General features: G+C 45.5%; 1 protein-coding gene across 5 annotated transcripts in view; it reads right to left on the minus strand.

Moving 5' to 3' along the window:
* Positions 1-9527: 9527 nt before the first annotated feature.
* APAF1 (apoptotic peptidase activating factor 1) overlaps positions 9528-15738 on the minus strand; it is an 80737-nt gene continuing 74526 nt past the window's right edge. For all 5 annotated transcript variants that reach the window (XM_030548484.1, XM_030548481.1, XM_030548483.1 and 2 more), the window contains 3 exons: positions 14871-14996; positions 13818-13964; positions 9528-10996 (listed from right to left, as the gene is read on the minus strand). In XM_030548484.1, the coding sequence (XP_030404344.1) occupies positions 10850-10996; positions 13818-13964; positions 14871-14996 (420 nt within the window). In that variant the 3' untranslated portion in view covers positions 9528-10849. The remainder of the gene's footprint in view (positions 10997-13817; positions 13965-14870; positions 14997-15738) is intronic.

Raw genomic sequence — 15738 nt, forward strand, 5'->3', positions numbered from 1 at the left:
GGGCCAGACTGGTGGCACAGGGCTCTGAAAGCTCCGTATCCTCCTAGGGAAGAATTCTCCACAATGCCTACTCTGGGATGACAGCCATTAGGTTGCTTCCCAAGGCCTCCTTTCCCCAAGCCCTAGTGTAGAGATGTGTAAGGGATCAGGGGCATGGCACAGGTAGGGAAGGAGGGAAATGACTCCATCTGGCACAGCCTGCATCTTGCTTCAGGTTTTCTTATCCTGGCTCACTCCCTAAAGCCTGCTGGAGAACCAGCAGCTACAAATGCTTGAGAAGCAGTGGAACTGAGGGAACAATTGCCCCAACAATCAAATGCAGCCCTGTGACACGGCTGGGAATTAGACCAACACATTATTAAACTGAACCATTAGTTTAATCATTTGAAATAAAATTTGGAATTTCCCTCAGGAAAACTCTGTAGTGTGTGGGGGGTGAGGGTGTCTGCCTGAACCACCTACTTCTATGGAAGCAGCTAAAACTGGAGGGAACTTCAGGGTGCAGTTCAGTCCTCTGCTATCTGTGACTGATAGGATTCATTGAGCCTCCAAATTGCACACAGGTTGAAGTTCTCAATAGATTTGGGGTCCTTAGCACAAAGAAGAAATTAGAAGCAGTAACCAGTTTTATTAAAATGAATGTGTGATACAGAACATCAGATTAGAAGGGACAAAACAATGAGAAATGCAATTAAAGTGACAGTGCAAGTTAAGGCAATGTAAGGTTTTTGAAAACACTGGTATTAGTGGGTTTGTCTAGCCTTCCTCCTTAGTAGGGAAACTCAAGAAAGCAAAGATTTGTGAAAAGTGTTAAAGACAGCGTTTAAAGATAACTAAGTGACAGAAAACCTCTGCAGCAACTTAGATAAGGAAAGTGGTTTCTGAAAAGAATATTTAAAACATAGCATGATGTTATTGATTTTAGCTGACTATAAGGAGACTAGATAACAAAACTGGAGATGTTCATTAATTGGTTTATTAGTTTTTGGAGGGAAAGACGGTTACTCACCTTTGTAACTGTTGTTCTTCGAGATGTGTTGCTCATATCCATTCCAGTTAGGTGTACGCGCCGCGCGTGCACATTCGTCGGAAAACTTTTACCCTAGCAACTCAGTGGGCCGGCAGGTCGCCCCCTAGAGTGGCGCCACCATGGCGCTCCATATATACTCCTGCCGGCCCACCCGCTCCTCAGTTCCTTCTTGCCGGCTACTCCGACAGTGGGGAAGGAGGGCGGGTGCGGAATGGATATGAGCAACACATCTCGAAGAACAACAGTTACAAAGGTGAGTAACCGTCTTTTCTTCTTCGAGTGATTGCTCATATCCATTCCAGTTAGGTGAATCCCAAGCCTTACAAAGGCGGTGGGGTCGGAGTGAAATGTGGCAGAATAAAACTGCCGAGCCAGAGGCTACAGCCTCTCTTGAACCAGGGCATACTGCGAAGCAAAGGTAAGGACCGAGGACCAATGGAGCTTCGCGACAGGTCTCGTGGGTAGAAACACGAGCCAGCAAGGCGGCAGATGAAGCCTGAGCCCTGGTAGAATGCACGGTAATGTGGCTCGGGGAAATATGAGCCAAATCATAACAAGTGGGGATGTCCGCCATCACCCAAGATGAGATCCTCTGAGAGGAAAACAAGCAAGCCCTCCCTTTGGCCCGCTACCGGGGCAGAGCTGGGGCACCTTAGGAAATGATTCTGTCAGCACAACTAATGCGAGCACTCCACAGATGTCCAAGGAGTGCAACGGTTATGCCCATTGCGTTGAGCTGTGGGTAACATAAAAGGCCAAAACACCTTAGGGAGGAAAGCCGGGTGCGGTCATAACTGCACCTTGTCTTTGTGGAACCTTCGTAAGAGCTCTGATCTCAGAGACCCGTCTGGCCAAGACTAGGTTGAGGCCCCAGGGCGGGGCTGGGCGGCGCACCCGAGGGTGCAAGCGCTCCAAGCCCTTGAGGGACCTCGAACCCATAGTGGGACACTGAACGTCCATCTTAGCCTGCTGGAAGGTAGGGATGGCTGCTGAGAGTATCCTCAGCGATGATACCGCCAGATCCTGCCGCTGAAGGCCAGAGGCAGGCCAAATAGAGGGGATCGAGACCTCAGCAGGAGCAAGATCGAGCGTACTGCAGCTGTAAAGGAAACGCTTCCACCTGGCTCGGTACGTTGACCAGGCGGAAGGCTGCCTGTCACCCCGACTCAGGTACGTGAGGCGAAGAGGCTGCAGGTCCAAGTGACGAAGCCTGTCATTGCCCTGAGTGATGAGGTCTGGGCTGACAGGCCGAGCAACGTGGTATGTCAGTGCTGCCTGGACCACTCTGGAGTGATCATGATGATGATGCACGCTCCGCCCCTGCGGAATTTGAGCAGGACGTAACGAACCAGTGGGAACAGCGGGAAGGCATAATGCAGTTGGCCGTTCCACGGCATCAGGAATGCGACCAAGGTCGATTCCGAGGAGAGACCTTGGAAGGAGCAGAACATCTGGCATTTCCTGCACTCGCGGTGAGCGAACAGGTCTGTGCGAGGAACCATTTCCACTTCCGGAAAGCGGGACGCCTCACATGGGGCAGAGTGATGACTCGTAAGACAGGAAAGACCTGCTGAGTCAAAGAGATAAGACGTTCCGAACGCCTGGGAGAAAGGACGTCGCCAGCTCCATCGAGTGGGCCATGCAAAAGACCCGGAAATGGATGGCCTCCTGACAAAAAAGGGGGGGAGGACTATGTCCCCCCTGAATGCTTATGAAGCACCTGGCCATTGTGTTGGCTGTAAACACCGAGATACAACGGCCTCGCAGCTGCCGATGGAACCCCTGGCATGCCAGGCGGACTACTCTCATTCTTGGGGCATTAATGAGGAATGCCAGCTCCCTAGAAGACCGAAGGCCTTAAGCTCGGAGGTGACCATGAGCACTCGAGCAGAGAGATGATGCGTCCGCCGTCAGGGGCAGTGAGGGCTGGGGCGGATGAAACCGCATCCTGTCCACACCAAGGAGGGAGTTAGCCACCACTCTAGGGAGCCTAAGGCGTTCGAGGGAACGGTGACTACCATGACCATTGGCTCCCTGTCCAAGCGGTACGCCGAGGTGGGCCGGACTTGGAGAGGACGGAGGCGGAGCTTGGCGCGTTTGGTTACAAACTTGCGGGCAACCATGGACCCAGGAGACTGAGACAAGAACGAGCTGAGGTCGTTGGGAAAGCCTTCAGACCTCAGATGATTGATGCCATCGCCTAAAACCGCAGTTGCGATAAGCAGGCTCCGGCTAGGTAGGAGACCAAGATAGCCCCTAGGAAGCCCAACCTCTGCGTGGGAACCAGAGCGGATTGCTCTATTAGTAAACATCAGGCCTTGATCTGTGAATAAGACCGTGACGATGCCCACTGGCTGAGTGGTTTGTGTGTCAGAGTCTCCTCGGATAAGCGAATCGTCCCAATACGGAAAAACGCATATCCGACATAGCTACGGTAGGCGGCGACTATGGCCGTAAACCGGGAGTATTCACCGCTGGCTATAAAGCGGAGGCATCTCCCATGCGGAGGGAAGATGGCATTGCAAAAGTACGCGTCCTTCCTATCCAGGGCGGCATAGTAGCCCCCCGGAGGCAAGGATGGAATAATGGTTCCCAGGGATACCATGCAGAACTTCAACCTTATCCCAAACCGGTTGAGTCCATGCAGGACCAGGAAGGTCTGACCTGTGGTCGAGTGGGGGACTAGGGCATAATGGGAGTAAAACCCCTAGCCCCTTTCGTCCGCTGAAGGGGGACAGGGCTGGAGCAATTTTAAGGTGGTACCTATGCTCCATCGTGCGCAGGACCCAGCGACCTAAAAGTAACTGGGGCCATGCCAGGAGAAAGCGGGATCAGGATCCCGTCCTGCGACTGGTACACCGCCCTCCGGTGAACCTTGGAAGGTCCGTCTTTGGCCCCAGTGGTAATTGCGAGGGACCTCGACTTTGGCTTTTTAGGGGGCCTGACGTTTGTCTGCGACCACCTTGGCCTTGCCGTTTTCCAGAGTTCTGCCTCTGGCTAGGCACAGAGTATGGCGGCTGGGGCCATAAAGGCCTGCGTTTGGTCGCAGGCGTATACATGCTGAGACGCATTAGGACCCTATTGTCCAGCAGGCTTCGCAGTCTGGGGCTGTCTCTGCCGCGAAGATGCCTTTACCAACAAAGGGTAAATTCTTTCCCCCGTCCTCCAAGACGGCAGCGAACTCTAGGTGGGAGGTTCGAGGGAGAAACTCCTCCACCCAGGTGCTATAATTATCGCAGCTAAGCAAGGCTTGTTGCTTTGCTACCCAGAGGTGCAGGGCCCCTGCAGAGTACACCTTGCATTCGCCAAGGCTCTTTCCGCTTCGGGGCTGGCGCCCGCTGGCCATGATATCAGGATCGTGGTCCTGAGCATAAAATCCGCGCATATGGGGTGACACGGATGCGTGTCCGGACGGCCATGGAGGTACTAAAAGAGGGCACGGGCCGAGTCCCTGACTCACTCGGACCTTGCCCAACTCGGCACCGGGGACCGGCATCGGGAGGCGTATCGGTACCTGGAACGAGATCCAGACCCGCAACCAGAACGGTGTCGGGAGGTCGACCGAGATCTCGAGGCTCGGAGAAGAGCTACAGGAGTCAAGGTACCTGCCCCGGTGCCAGATGTCGGAACGGTGCCGATAGCGGGTCGGCGAACGGGATACCGACCGGTGCAGTGAGTGTGACCAGTACCGAGGAAAACAGTACCGGGACTGCCAGTGGTGTCCGGCGTGCCGACAGGACTTGGAGCGTCTGCGGGACCGTGATCATAGACGGTGCCGCTCTGCTGTACTGACAGGGGACAGTCCCTTGAAGAGACTGTATTACCCGTACCGGCGGTGCCCGGGTCAGGCAGCACTGACTCCGTCATGGCACTGAGAGCCCTCGCCGTTGGTAACATCTCCGGCGCGCAGGGAACAGCAGGCTCAACCACAGTGCGTACTGGGGAGCTGTCAGGCACCGGATTCGACGGCCCTCGTGGGGCCGGGATCCATGGTACCGAGGTCATCAGAGCTTCGGTAGGTGCCGGTGCCGGGAGAACCGAGTTAGATAAGCCGTCTGGCTGGGGTGCCGTCAGCACTGAAGCAGCGGGAGTAATACGCTCAACCACGGCGCGTGCCGGGGAGCCGTCGGGCACCGGATTCTACGGCCCTTGCGGGACCGGGATCGACGGTGCCGAAGCAGGTGTCGGTGCCGGGCGATCCGACTTAGACTAGCCCTCTGGCCGCGGTGCCGTGGGCACGGAAGCAGCCGGAGAAGTAGCTCGACCACGGCGCGTGCCGGGGAGCCGTCCGGCACCGGATACTATGGCCCTTGCGGGACCGGGATCGACGGTGCCGACGTCATCGGTGCCGCAGCAGGTGTCGGTGCCGGGCGATCCGACGTAGACGAGCTCTCTGGCTGCGGTGCCGTTGGCACGGAAGCAGCCGGAGCAATACGCTCAACCACGGCGCGTGCCGGGGAGCCGTCAGGCACCGGATTCTACGGCCCGTGTGGGACCGGGATCGACGGTGCCGACGCCATCGGTGCCGCAGCAGGTGTCGGTGCCGGGCGATCCGACGTAGACGAGCCCTCAGGCTGCAGTGCCGTTGGCACGGAAGCAGCCGGAGCAAAACGCTCAACCACGGCGCGTGCCGGGGAGCCGTCAGGCACCGGATTCTACGGCCCGTGTGGGACCGGGATCGACGGTGCCGACGCCATCGGTGCCGCAGTAGGTGTCGGTGCCGGGCGATCCGACGTAGACGAGCCCTCTGGCTGCGGTGCCGCTGGCACGGAAGCAGCAGGAGCAATACGCTCAACCACGGCGCGTGCCGGGGAGCCGTCAGGCACCGGATTCCACGGCCCTTGTGGGACCGGGATCGACGGTGACGACGTCATCGGTGCCGTAGCAGGCGTCGGCGCCGGGCGATCCGACTAGACGAGCTCTCTGGCTGCGGTGCCGCTGGCACGGAAGCAGCAGGAGCAATACGCTCAACCACGGCGCGTGCCGGGGAGCCGTCAGGCACCGGATTCTACGGCCCTTATGGGACCGGGATCGACGGTGACGACGTCATCGGTGCCGTAGTAGGTGTCAGCGCCGGGCGATCCGACTAGACGAGCTCTCTGGCTGCGGTGCCGCTGGCACGGAAGCAGCAGGAGCAATACGCTCAACCACGGCGCGTGCCGGGGAGCCGTCAGGCACCGGATTCTACGGCCCTCGTGGGACCGGGATCGACGGTGCCGACGTCGTCGGCGCCGGGCGAGCCATCTTAGACGAGCTGTCTAGCTGTGGTGCAGCTGGCACAGAAGCAGCAGGAGCAGTAAGCTCTACCACGGCGCGAGCCGGGGAGCTGCCAGGCACCGGATTCCCTGGTCCTGGGGGACTGGAATCGACGGAGCCGAAGTCATCGGTGCCTCTGCAGGCCGGATAACGCAACTGAGGCGAGCTCTCTGGCTGCGATGCAGGTGGCACGGAAGTAGCGGGAGCAGGGGGCTCAACCACGGCGCGTGCCGGGGAGCCGCCAGGCACCAGCAGGAATCGTAGACTCTCTCGACCTCGGAAGAAGGGAACGGTGCCGAGTCGACATCGGTGCCGGCGACGGTCGGTGCCGGAAGGCCTTGGTGGTACCGGCGGGGTCCGGTGCCGAGGAGGCGCTTCTGCCCGCCGCTTGAACATCGCTCCGCGCCCAAGGTGGAGGGGCAAGTGAAAGCCCCGCACCTTTTTGTTCTCGGCTTAAAAGCCTTGCAAATGGGGCACTTATCTGTCAAGTGTGATTCTTCAAACAGGAGTCATGTAGATCTCTCTTCGGCCGCGGCTTCTGGTAAGCCGGGCCCCTTTTGAAAATCCGGTGAGCCATGCATGGCTCCGGCACTGGGCTCATGGAAGGGGCTACTTCCTGAACCCCGCTAACTAAACTAACCATGTTAGCAAGGAAAACACGTATAACCATACAAATATATATATATAAAAGTGTTATAACTGCATAATTATATACGAGAAAACGAGTAGCTAGGGAAGTGGAGGTCAGCTAAGCCGCGCTCCACTGTTCCAACGACCGACACGGGCGGTAAGAAGGAACTGAGGAGCGGGTGGGCCGGCAGGAGTATATATGGAGCGCCATGGTGGCGCCACTCTAGGGGGCGACCTGCCGGCCCACTGAGTTGCTAGGGTAAAAGTTTTCCGACTAATGTGCACGCGCGGCGCGTACACCTAACTGGAATGGATATGAGCAATCACTCGAAGAAGAAGAAATGTTTCTATTTGATCTGATACTACAAGAGATAATGGGAGTACTAACGCTGTCAAGATATGTTGCTTCTGGCTAAATTTTGTTCCTTTTGTGTTAATTGGAATATAGCTAAGCATCAAGGAAAACTACTGAATTTGCTGACCAAGCTGTATTTCCTCCCCCTATATGTTGCTATAAAACTATGTCTTAACTGTGTTACTGCTTTTCATTGAAAGAAATTGCTGGTATATTAGGCCCCTATTTCATTTTATTTTTAGTAATATGATTTTAATGTGAAGCAGCATGTAGATGTGAGCTGTGAAGGGAGAATGAGAGAACATAACATCTTCTATTTGTCTCTTCTGTTCAGAAACTTGAGCAACGTTATTGACTCTTCTCATCAGCTATATTTGCAAGGCTACTGATTGCCAGCTATTGGAATTACTGTCAGAGGGTGCTACCATGACACAAATTCAACTATAAATTCCTTTATTAAATCCAAAGGCCAAATGGCATTTACATAAATTGCTCTAACTATGCCTAAAAGCCTAAATAATTACTACATCTAATCAGTAAAAGACACTCAGACATTTAATTAAGATACTTACAGAAGGACTAGACCTCAGGGGTACTCTCATCCACGTTGGCTGGCTCCAATTTGGTTAGGGCAGGTACTATTAATGACCCCTTCAAGAGTTCACCATTTATACCTTTCAATGAACAGCAATGCCACTGCCAATTGCTGACTTCTGCAAAAACAACTTTTGGGCCATTTGGGATTGGACTTTCTCTTAGGCCAGGAACAGACAAAAATATGACTGGGCTTCTTACCTCAATATAGCATTGGTATGTCAGGGGTCAATAAAAGTTTAACATATCACAAAACTGTTGTCTGTTAGAACAGGTTTGGACAATTAGAGGCTTCTTTTATCAGTTACATTTTTAACTCAGCATCTTTACAGCTTATCTTGCCAGTTACATTTTTTTCTTTAAGGCCTTCTCACAACTGCTATAGATCTTTAACTACAGAAGACATATTTCCCTTCATTCCTACACCAATGCCTTATGTTTGCCCATATGAACTACTGCTTTGACTCCATCTTTACAGATAACTCAATCATATCACCTTCTATTCTTGCCTTACAACTTCCTACGCATACTTTTCCAAGACTTAGCTGTCCAGGTTGCAACATGTACAGAATGCTACAGCCTTGCCTTCATGCACAAAACAGTGTATCCACATCATCTCCTCCCTCAAATGCCTACACTGGCTCCCTATTCATTTTAGGACCCAGTTTAAAATTAAAATCCTCCAGGGATTCACTCCCATCTCTCACATACTTTGTATAGCTCTACTTTATTCCTTGCTTCCTCCACTAATATAGCACCAGGCTTTTTCCTGTCCCCCCACCCCATGATCTCACTGCTTTTAGTGTGAGTGCCTTTCTGTCGTAGCTCATGTGACACACTCTTCCTGTAGCTCATTACCTAATCGGCTGGCTGCTTTCAAATATACTTGAAATGCTGGCTGACTTTCTGTGCTATGCCTTTATGAGGAACAGCATGGAAGGAGAATTAAACCTATCTTTGGGATTCTGGGCTGCTAGTATGGTCCCAAGTGTAAATTAGAGCTGCAAAGGGCTGCTGTAATTTATAGCCGCTGTCTATGGACTGCTCTGTAGCCTGGAGCAGCCACCAATCTCCTTTGCTGCTCCGTGCTCCAGCTTCCACTTGCTGTAGCATGGCTTGTGAGGGGCCAGCAAGGGGCGCAGTGGAATACAGGAGGTCAGAATCCCACCTCTTACCTTTTATATTCCTTCAACCTTTGTTATTTAATGCTGACTTGATTAAATAACTTGCAAATCATTATCATATGCAGTTTGAAATTTCATTATATTTTATGTATTTAGATTGGTAACACACATGGAGAGATTATTTATTTGTCTCTGATTCTCTTTTGTGCATGCTGCTCGTGAAAGAAAAAATTTCTGCAAACTTTGCATTTTTTTCATCCTTGAACCCCCTTCCCCCATGAAGCATAAACTGAAGCGCTCCAAGATTTACTCACAAATTAGGCTGAAGCAGCCTGGATTGTTTTTCAATGCTTTCCATCTACATATTCAATATACAAAAAAACCACACACACTTCTTACATTTATTTTTAATTACATTTTTTTATGTCTGACTGTATAACTTCACTACATTACCCGTATTCAATATTGCTTTAATATAGTCTAATTGCAGAAGATTATAGAAGAAATGAAAAAGTTTGGTTGTCATAGAAAAAACATCAATATTTTAAAATTTATTCTGAAATACAAGATGAACAATTACTGAAATTGAGAATTGATAAAGACACTAACATGTTAAACATCCAAATACTGACATTAAAAAGGTTTTTGCAATTAATTGCAAGATACGGAAATCACAGTTATTACGGCCTGAGCAAGTTAACTAACAGTCAGAATCAACCTACTAGAACAAGGCTTACTTTAAGTTTGATTAGAAATAGTTTGTTATTTAATTAGCCACAAAATCTAAGTTAAGAAAAAAGGCAGCTAGTGTAGAATATCTCAGACACAGTATACCTTTTACAGGATCAAAAAATATGTTAAAAAAATCACATACTTTGGGGGCAAAAAAGATTCCTCTGCAGAGGATCCCCTGTAAACAAAGCTGACCAGGATAGCACCCATTATCATCTTCATGGCACAAACTGGAGCGAAAACTAAACTTTAAACAAAAGGAAAAATTCTGTATTTTTAGTCACACCAGAGACACCAGTATTTCTGAACAAAAGCCTTTTGACCCAGTTCCATTCTCAGTTTAGCTGGCTATCATATCTTTCCTCCGACTAGAAAACGAGTACATAATCTCCACCAATGCAATTACAACGCCCTTAGAGTATGTGCCTAAAAGGAGCTGCAGCAAATTATCTTCTCCCTATGCAAGCCAAACTCACTACCCTTCTATATAATGCATCTCATCTCCATAAGTCTGGAAAGCATGATAGTTCGATACAGTAGTACAAAGCAGTGCTGCTGTACCAGCGGGAGAGCTACTTGATTCTTCTCTAAAATATTTTTATATTTCTCAAATACCACCAAGTTTGTACTGAACAATGAAATTCTAATGAAGTCATTAATTCTTTCCATTCTGTATTCATTAAAACAATGTCACACATGCATAGTAAAAGATCATAATTTTTGGTATTTTACAGTCACATTCATGACCTCAAAACATTTGCCACCAGACTTCTACAAACTATGATTTCCATGTATTATACTCCTATTATGTCTTCTGCTAACAATTATCTCACCCTATCTGAATAAAACTTAATATAATTTTACCAACAGTGTAATAAGGTGCATACTTAGTATGCAAATCAAAATTTAAGGACAAATCATTAATAATACTGCTGATCAAAAACAAGATTAAATGCATGCTCATTTGCAAAAATTTACATAAATATTATACATACAAACATTTCATAAATGCAATATGAAAAACACTTCACAGTTTAATGAATGTCAAATAGATTAGTGGAATTTTGTTTCCATCTCAAAACTCTGTATCAGTTGCATGAGTTTTACTATCCACCCTGCTCAATGGATTTATTCCAGCATCCGTAGCACATAAAGAATACCAAGATTATCAACGGTCACATATACTTTGAAACTAGGGGACACATATATTGACTTGAGGTTTGTTCCATTTGTGTAGAACGTTTGTAAGGATTCGCCAGTAGTTACATTCCACCACTACAAAAAGAGAAACATTTTAAATTAGTAGGAATAGAATTAGAATATAAGAAGTTTAAAAATAAGTTTAGCATGGTAGGCCTAGTTGCCTGTCAAGTTTTCTTCCTTCATTCTGCATTTGAGGAAAGAGTCAACAATCTTAAATAAAACAAGGGGTTCAGAGAGGGACAAAAACTGTTAGAAGTCTGAAAGATGTTCAAATGAGAACATATTGAAGAGATTGGGGCTGTTTAATTTAGAGGAGACACATGATAAAGACATATATAAAATAATAAATGGAAGAAAGAAGATTAAGTCAGATAACTCTGTTACCCCTCTCTTTGCACAGGAGCAAATGAAACAGAAATAACATTCAAAACTGAGGAGATATATTTTTATATAACATAATTACTGTGAAAAGAGATCATTAAGGCCACAAGCTTAGCTGGAGTCACAAAAGGATTAAACATTTAAAAGATGAGTTCATTATCCATTACATTAGCAGAATAGAAAATTCGTTAAAAATATCAAAATTCAAAGTTTTCCAGGGCATAAATTAACCACTAAATACTAGGAATCAAAAAGAACTTTCCCATGGGAAGTTTACTCCATAATTATCCACAAACAAGTTTCTTGCATAGCCAGTGTCAGAGACAGAACACTGGATTACATGGATCAAGGGTCTGGTCCAACATGGCAATTCCTAAGGTGCAGTTCTATGTTTCCTTTAAAATAATATTTTTCCACTCCCTCCCCTGCCCTTGCCCTCCAACATCTGCTGCCAACCCTAATATGTAGCTGATTCTGGAATTCTTAGCAAAGACAAACGGCCCAATATAATTTTCATTAAATGACCTGGATAATGGAGTAGGAGAGCATGCTTATAAAATGTGCAGATGATACCAAGCTGGGAGGGGTTGCAAGCACTTTGGAGGACAGGTTTAAAATTCAAAATGACCTTCACAAATTGGAGAATTGGCCTGAATTCAAGATGATAAAATTCAATAAAGACAAGTGCAAAGTAATTCACTTATGAAGGAACAATCAAATGCACAACTACAAAATGGGGAATAACTGTTTAGGTGGTAGTACTGCAGAAAAGGATCTGGGAGGTTATTGTGAACTACAAATTGAATCTGAGTCATCAAAGATGCAGCTGCAAAAAAAGCACATATGATTCTGGGGTGTATTAACAGGCATGTTGTATGTAAGACACAGGAGGTAATTGTCCAGCTCTACTTGACACTCATAAGGCCCTAGCTAGAGAACTGGATCCGATCTGGGCACCACAATTTATGAAAGATGCTCTCTTCCACACTCTTTCCAATTTGTCCACAACAAAAATGATAAAAGGTCTTGAAAACCTGACCTATTAGGAAAGGTTAAAATAAACTGGGCATGTTTAGTCTTGAGAAAAGAAGACTGATAAGAGTCTTCCAATATATTAAGGGCTGTTATAAAGAGGATGGTGATCAGCTGTTCTCCATGTCCACTGAAGGCAGGACAAAGTAGTAATGGGCTTAATCTGCAGCTAAGTAGATTTTAGATTAGATATTAGGAAAAACTTTCTAACTATAAGGGTACTTAAGCTCTGGAGTAGGTTTTCAAGGGAGGTTGTGGAGTCCCCATCATTGGAAGCTTTTAAAAACAAGCTGGACAAAACATCTGTCAGGAATAGTTTAGGTTCACTTGACCCTGCCACAGTGCAGGGGGCTGGACTTGACTTCTCAAGGTCCCTTCTAGGCTTACAGTTCTATGATATCCTGTCATTTTCCACACATGAAACTCACACTGAAGTCTTTTATAGTTGTGTGTAAAAAACAGATAGAAGGATACAGCTCAATGAATCTAACCACAATAGTTACTGTAAATCTCTAATGAATTAAACAAACGTAGCCACTAGAAGTTTCTCCACCGATGATAAATTTCAATTTCCTGATTTAACTTATATCCTTTCAGAGGATCTTTACAGTACGTTTTCCAAAGTACAGTGCCACATTATTATTATAGCCTGTAGGAGACCTAGTTAGAGACCAGGACCACATACCATCACCAACTCCTTTTAAACTCTTATGTATTTATGAAAAAAAAGTGAACAACCGAGTATTTGATGTTCAAATCTTACAAAATAAGGGTCCTCTCTTGCAAGGTTCAGAGCACACAACTCTTTCTGAAGTTTATGTTTTGGAGGTACTGAACACCCAAGATTGAGGAGATCTGAGGGTATTCAGCAATGATCATGCCCTTAATATAAGAAAATTTGTTAGCAGGGGTATTTTGCTAACATCAGTTTCTACTCTTAATCATAGTTCTGGTCATTGAAGGTTTGTCACTTCTTCTTGGGTTGTTTTTATTTTCTTCTTCTAAGGAAAAAAGAAACTCTATGGATTAGCCTATTAAATAGTTCTGTTACCAAGACATTTGTTTTACCATGCTAGATACAACATCAGAGAGATTTAGAAATGCTCAAGAATCCATTGATCAGCATAACTGACTATTCAATTCCATTTTCTCTGGCCTTGCAAATACAGTGGTTTATACATGATAACTGGTTCAACATTTAAGATTCAACATTTAAGAAAAGCTTGTCACCAATGCTATATTCAAATAACTCAGAAGATAATTGATTTTACTCAATTTTTTTTTAAACCTTTGGACAGAAACCAAGCATGAAAAAAATGTCATCTCCAAACGAAATCTGAGAAAGTTGTAAGCAATCAGAAACGGGGGCTGTGGGAGGGAAACAGTTTTTAAAACTAAAATACCAAATATGACCAGGAAACCGAGGGTGTCACCTTCCAATCCTGTACTTTAAATTAAAACACTATTTTGTGGGGCTTACCTTAAGATATCCTCCACATGACACAAGCATATTACTCTCAGGAGAAAAACAGAGGTCTGTTACCCAGCCACCATGTGTTGATTCTCCTTCATCTACAGTAACGGGGGAGCAGAGATGAAGTAATTCACCTCTTGAGACATCCCAAATCTAAGAGAGAGATAATTAATTATACAATCTATTAATGGCATTAAATAAAAAGGAGTATTGGCTGTAAGGATTACAGGATTTATTTTTTCTCATTTTAGTACTAGAGAAATCCAACTTGTACTTCAAACATCATATTTGGTTGCAAAGTGAGAGGGCAAATCAGATAATAACTCTTAATCTTGTACCTTTATGGAATATGGAGGGTTTATTTCACAACTGACTCGTGGGAGACTAATTACTAAAGAATGCCAGGCATCTATAGAGCACCATAATCATCATCACTAGACCACCATAAAACCCCCCCACAAAGTCAACGTGACAAATATATTTTCTGCTTCCAGGGAGTGAGGAATGGGCATAAAACCACCTTACATTATATTTTCTACCAATTTTTGTGCAAAACAAACTTTAAACAAAATACTCACAAGGAACCCCTAAAAAGAGAATCCTTTCCTATCAATCTGTATGTATATTTGTAAACCATGAGTCCTCAAAATGGATGATCAGAGTCCCACCACACAAAAAACATCAATAATAATAATAATAAAAAAAGTGCAAAACCAGGTACACATGCAAATCTATTCAGAATGCTCTTTTCTGGTATTTTTGTAATCTTTACCCTCTATTCAGTCTAATCTTTTAGATAATTTTTCTAAAGCAATTTAACAGCCTATAGTTTCTGGAAAACTTTCAGCTCAGTTGTGCCCCAACTACAAAAAAATGCTGCCGCCTTGATGGCAAAGGAGTCACTATTTATTCCTGACGGGCAACATTCCCTAAATGGCATAGGGAAATTAAATAGGCAGAATATAATTACCCAAATAATATCTGGCAAGTACATTGGGCTAAGCACCCCTAGAGCAGTTTTGACTCAATGTATTATTACTAAAATGTCTCCAAATGTACCCTTATTTCTCCATTGTCATCTCCAGTGGCCAAGAATTTGTTATCGAAGGAGAAAGTGCAGCACCGCACGCAGCCTTTGTGACCATGAAGCTCATGAAGAACAGATGAACTTTCAAAGCTCCATATCTAAAAATGAAATGTTTAAGAAAAAATTAAAGATAAATTGTACTTCATAGAAAATGTACACAATTTTAACTGTCCACTCCAACCAGAAACACATGTTAACATAGGGATCAAAAATATTCAAAGTACATAAATCCCAGATTAATTAAATCTGAGAGGCACATATTTGTTAGGTATTATTTGAAAAATTGTGCAGTTTTTTTTTAAATTAGTATTACACATTTTAAGCTCCTGACCTGTTAGACAGAAAGCTCATGAAGTTATTAAGGAAAAGGAACTTCATGAATCAATACAAAGATATTTTATAAGATCAAAAAATACACTGAAACATACACTGTAGTATAACACAATGGAACATGCACTAAGCAGCCCACTCACAGGGCTGACGAGAAGTAATCTCAAAGGAGGTGGTCTTTTACTAAAGATGTCTATACATTTTCTTTGAAACTTGAAGGGAACCTTAAATGATCTATTTATTTGTAAAATAATACTTAAAAATAAGTTCCAGTTCTCAAAATATTTAGAAATTTTGAAATGTGGCTTTCTTCTGAACAGGAATAAAACTGGAAAATTTTAACATTCTCTGAAAGGAAAATTCTGAAAAGTAATCATTTTGAATCATTAAGAACATTTAGTTTAGACAATATAATATAAAAATATATTATACACAATTTTTAAAAATTTAAAAATTTCATTTTAAAATGAAAAAATCAAAACATTTTGACATGTTAGAACTTGTTTTTTG

The sequence above is a fragment of the Gopherus evgoodei genome, chromosome 1 (assembly GCF_007399415.2).
Source record: "Gopherus evgoodei ecotype Sinaloan lineage chromosome 1, rGopEvg1_v1.p, whole genome shotgun sequence".
Lineage (NCBI taxonomy): Eukaryota > Metazoa > Chordata > Testudines > Testudinidae > Gopherus > Gopherus evgoodei.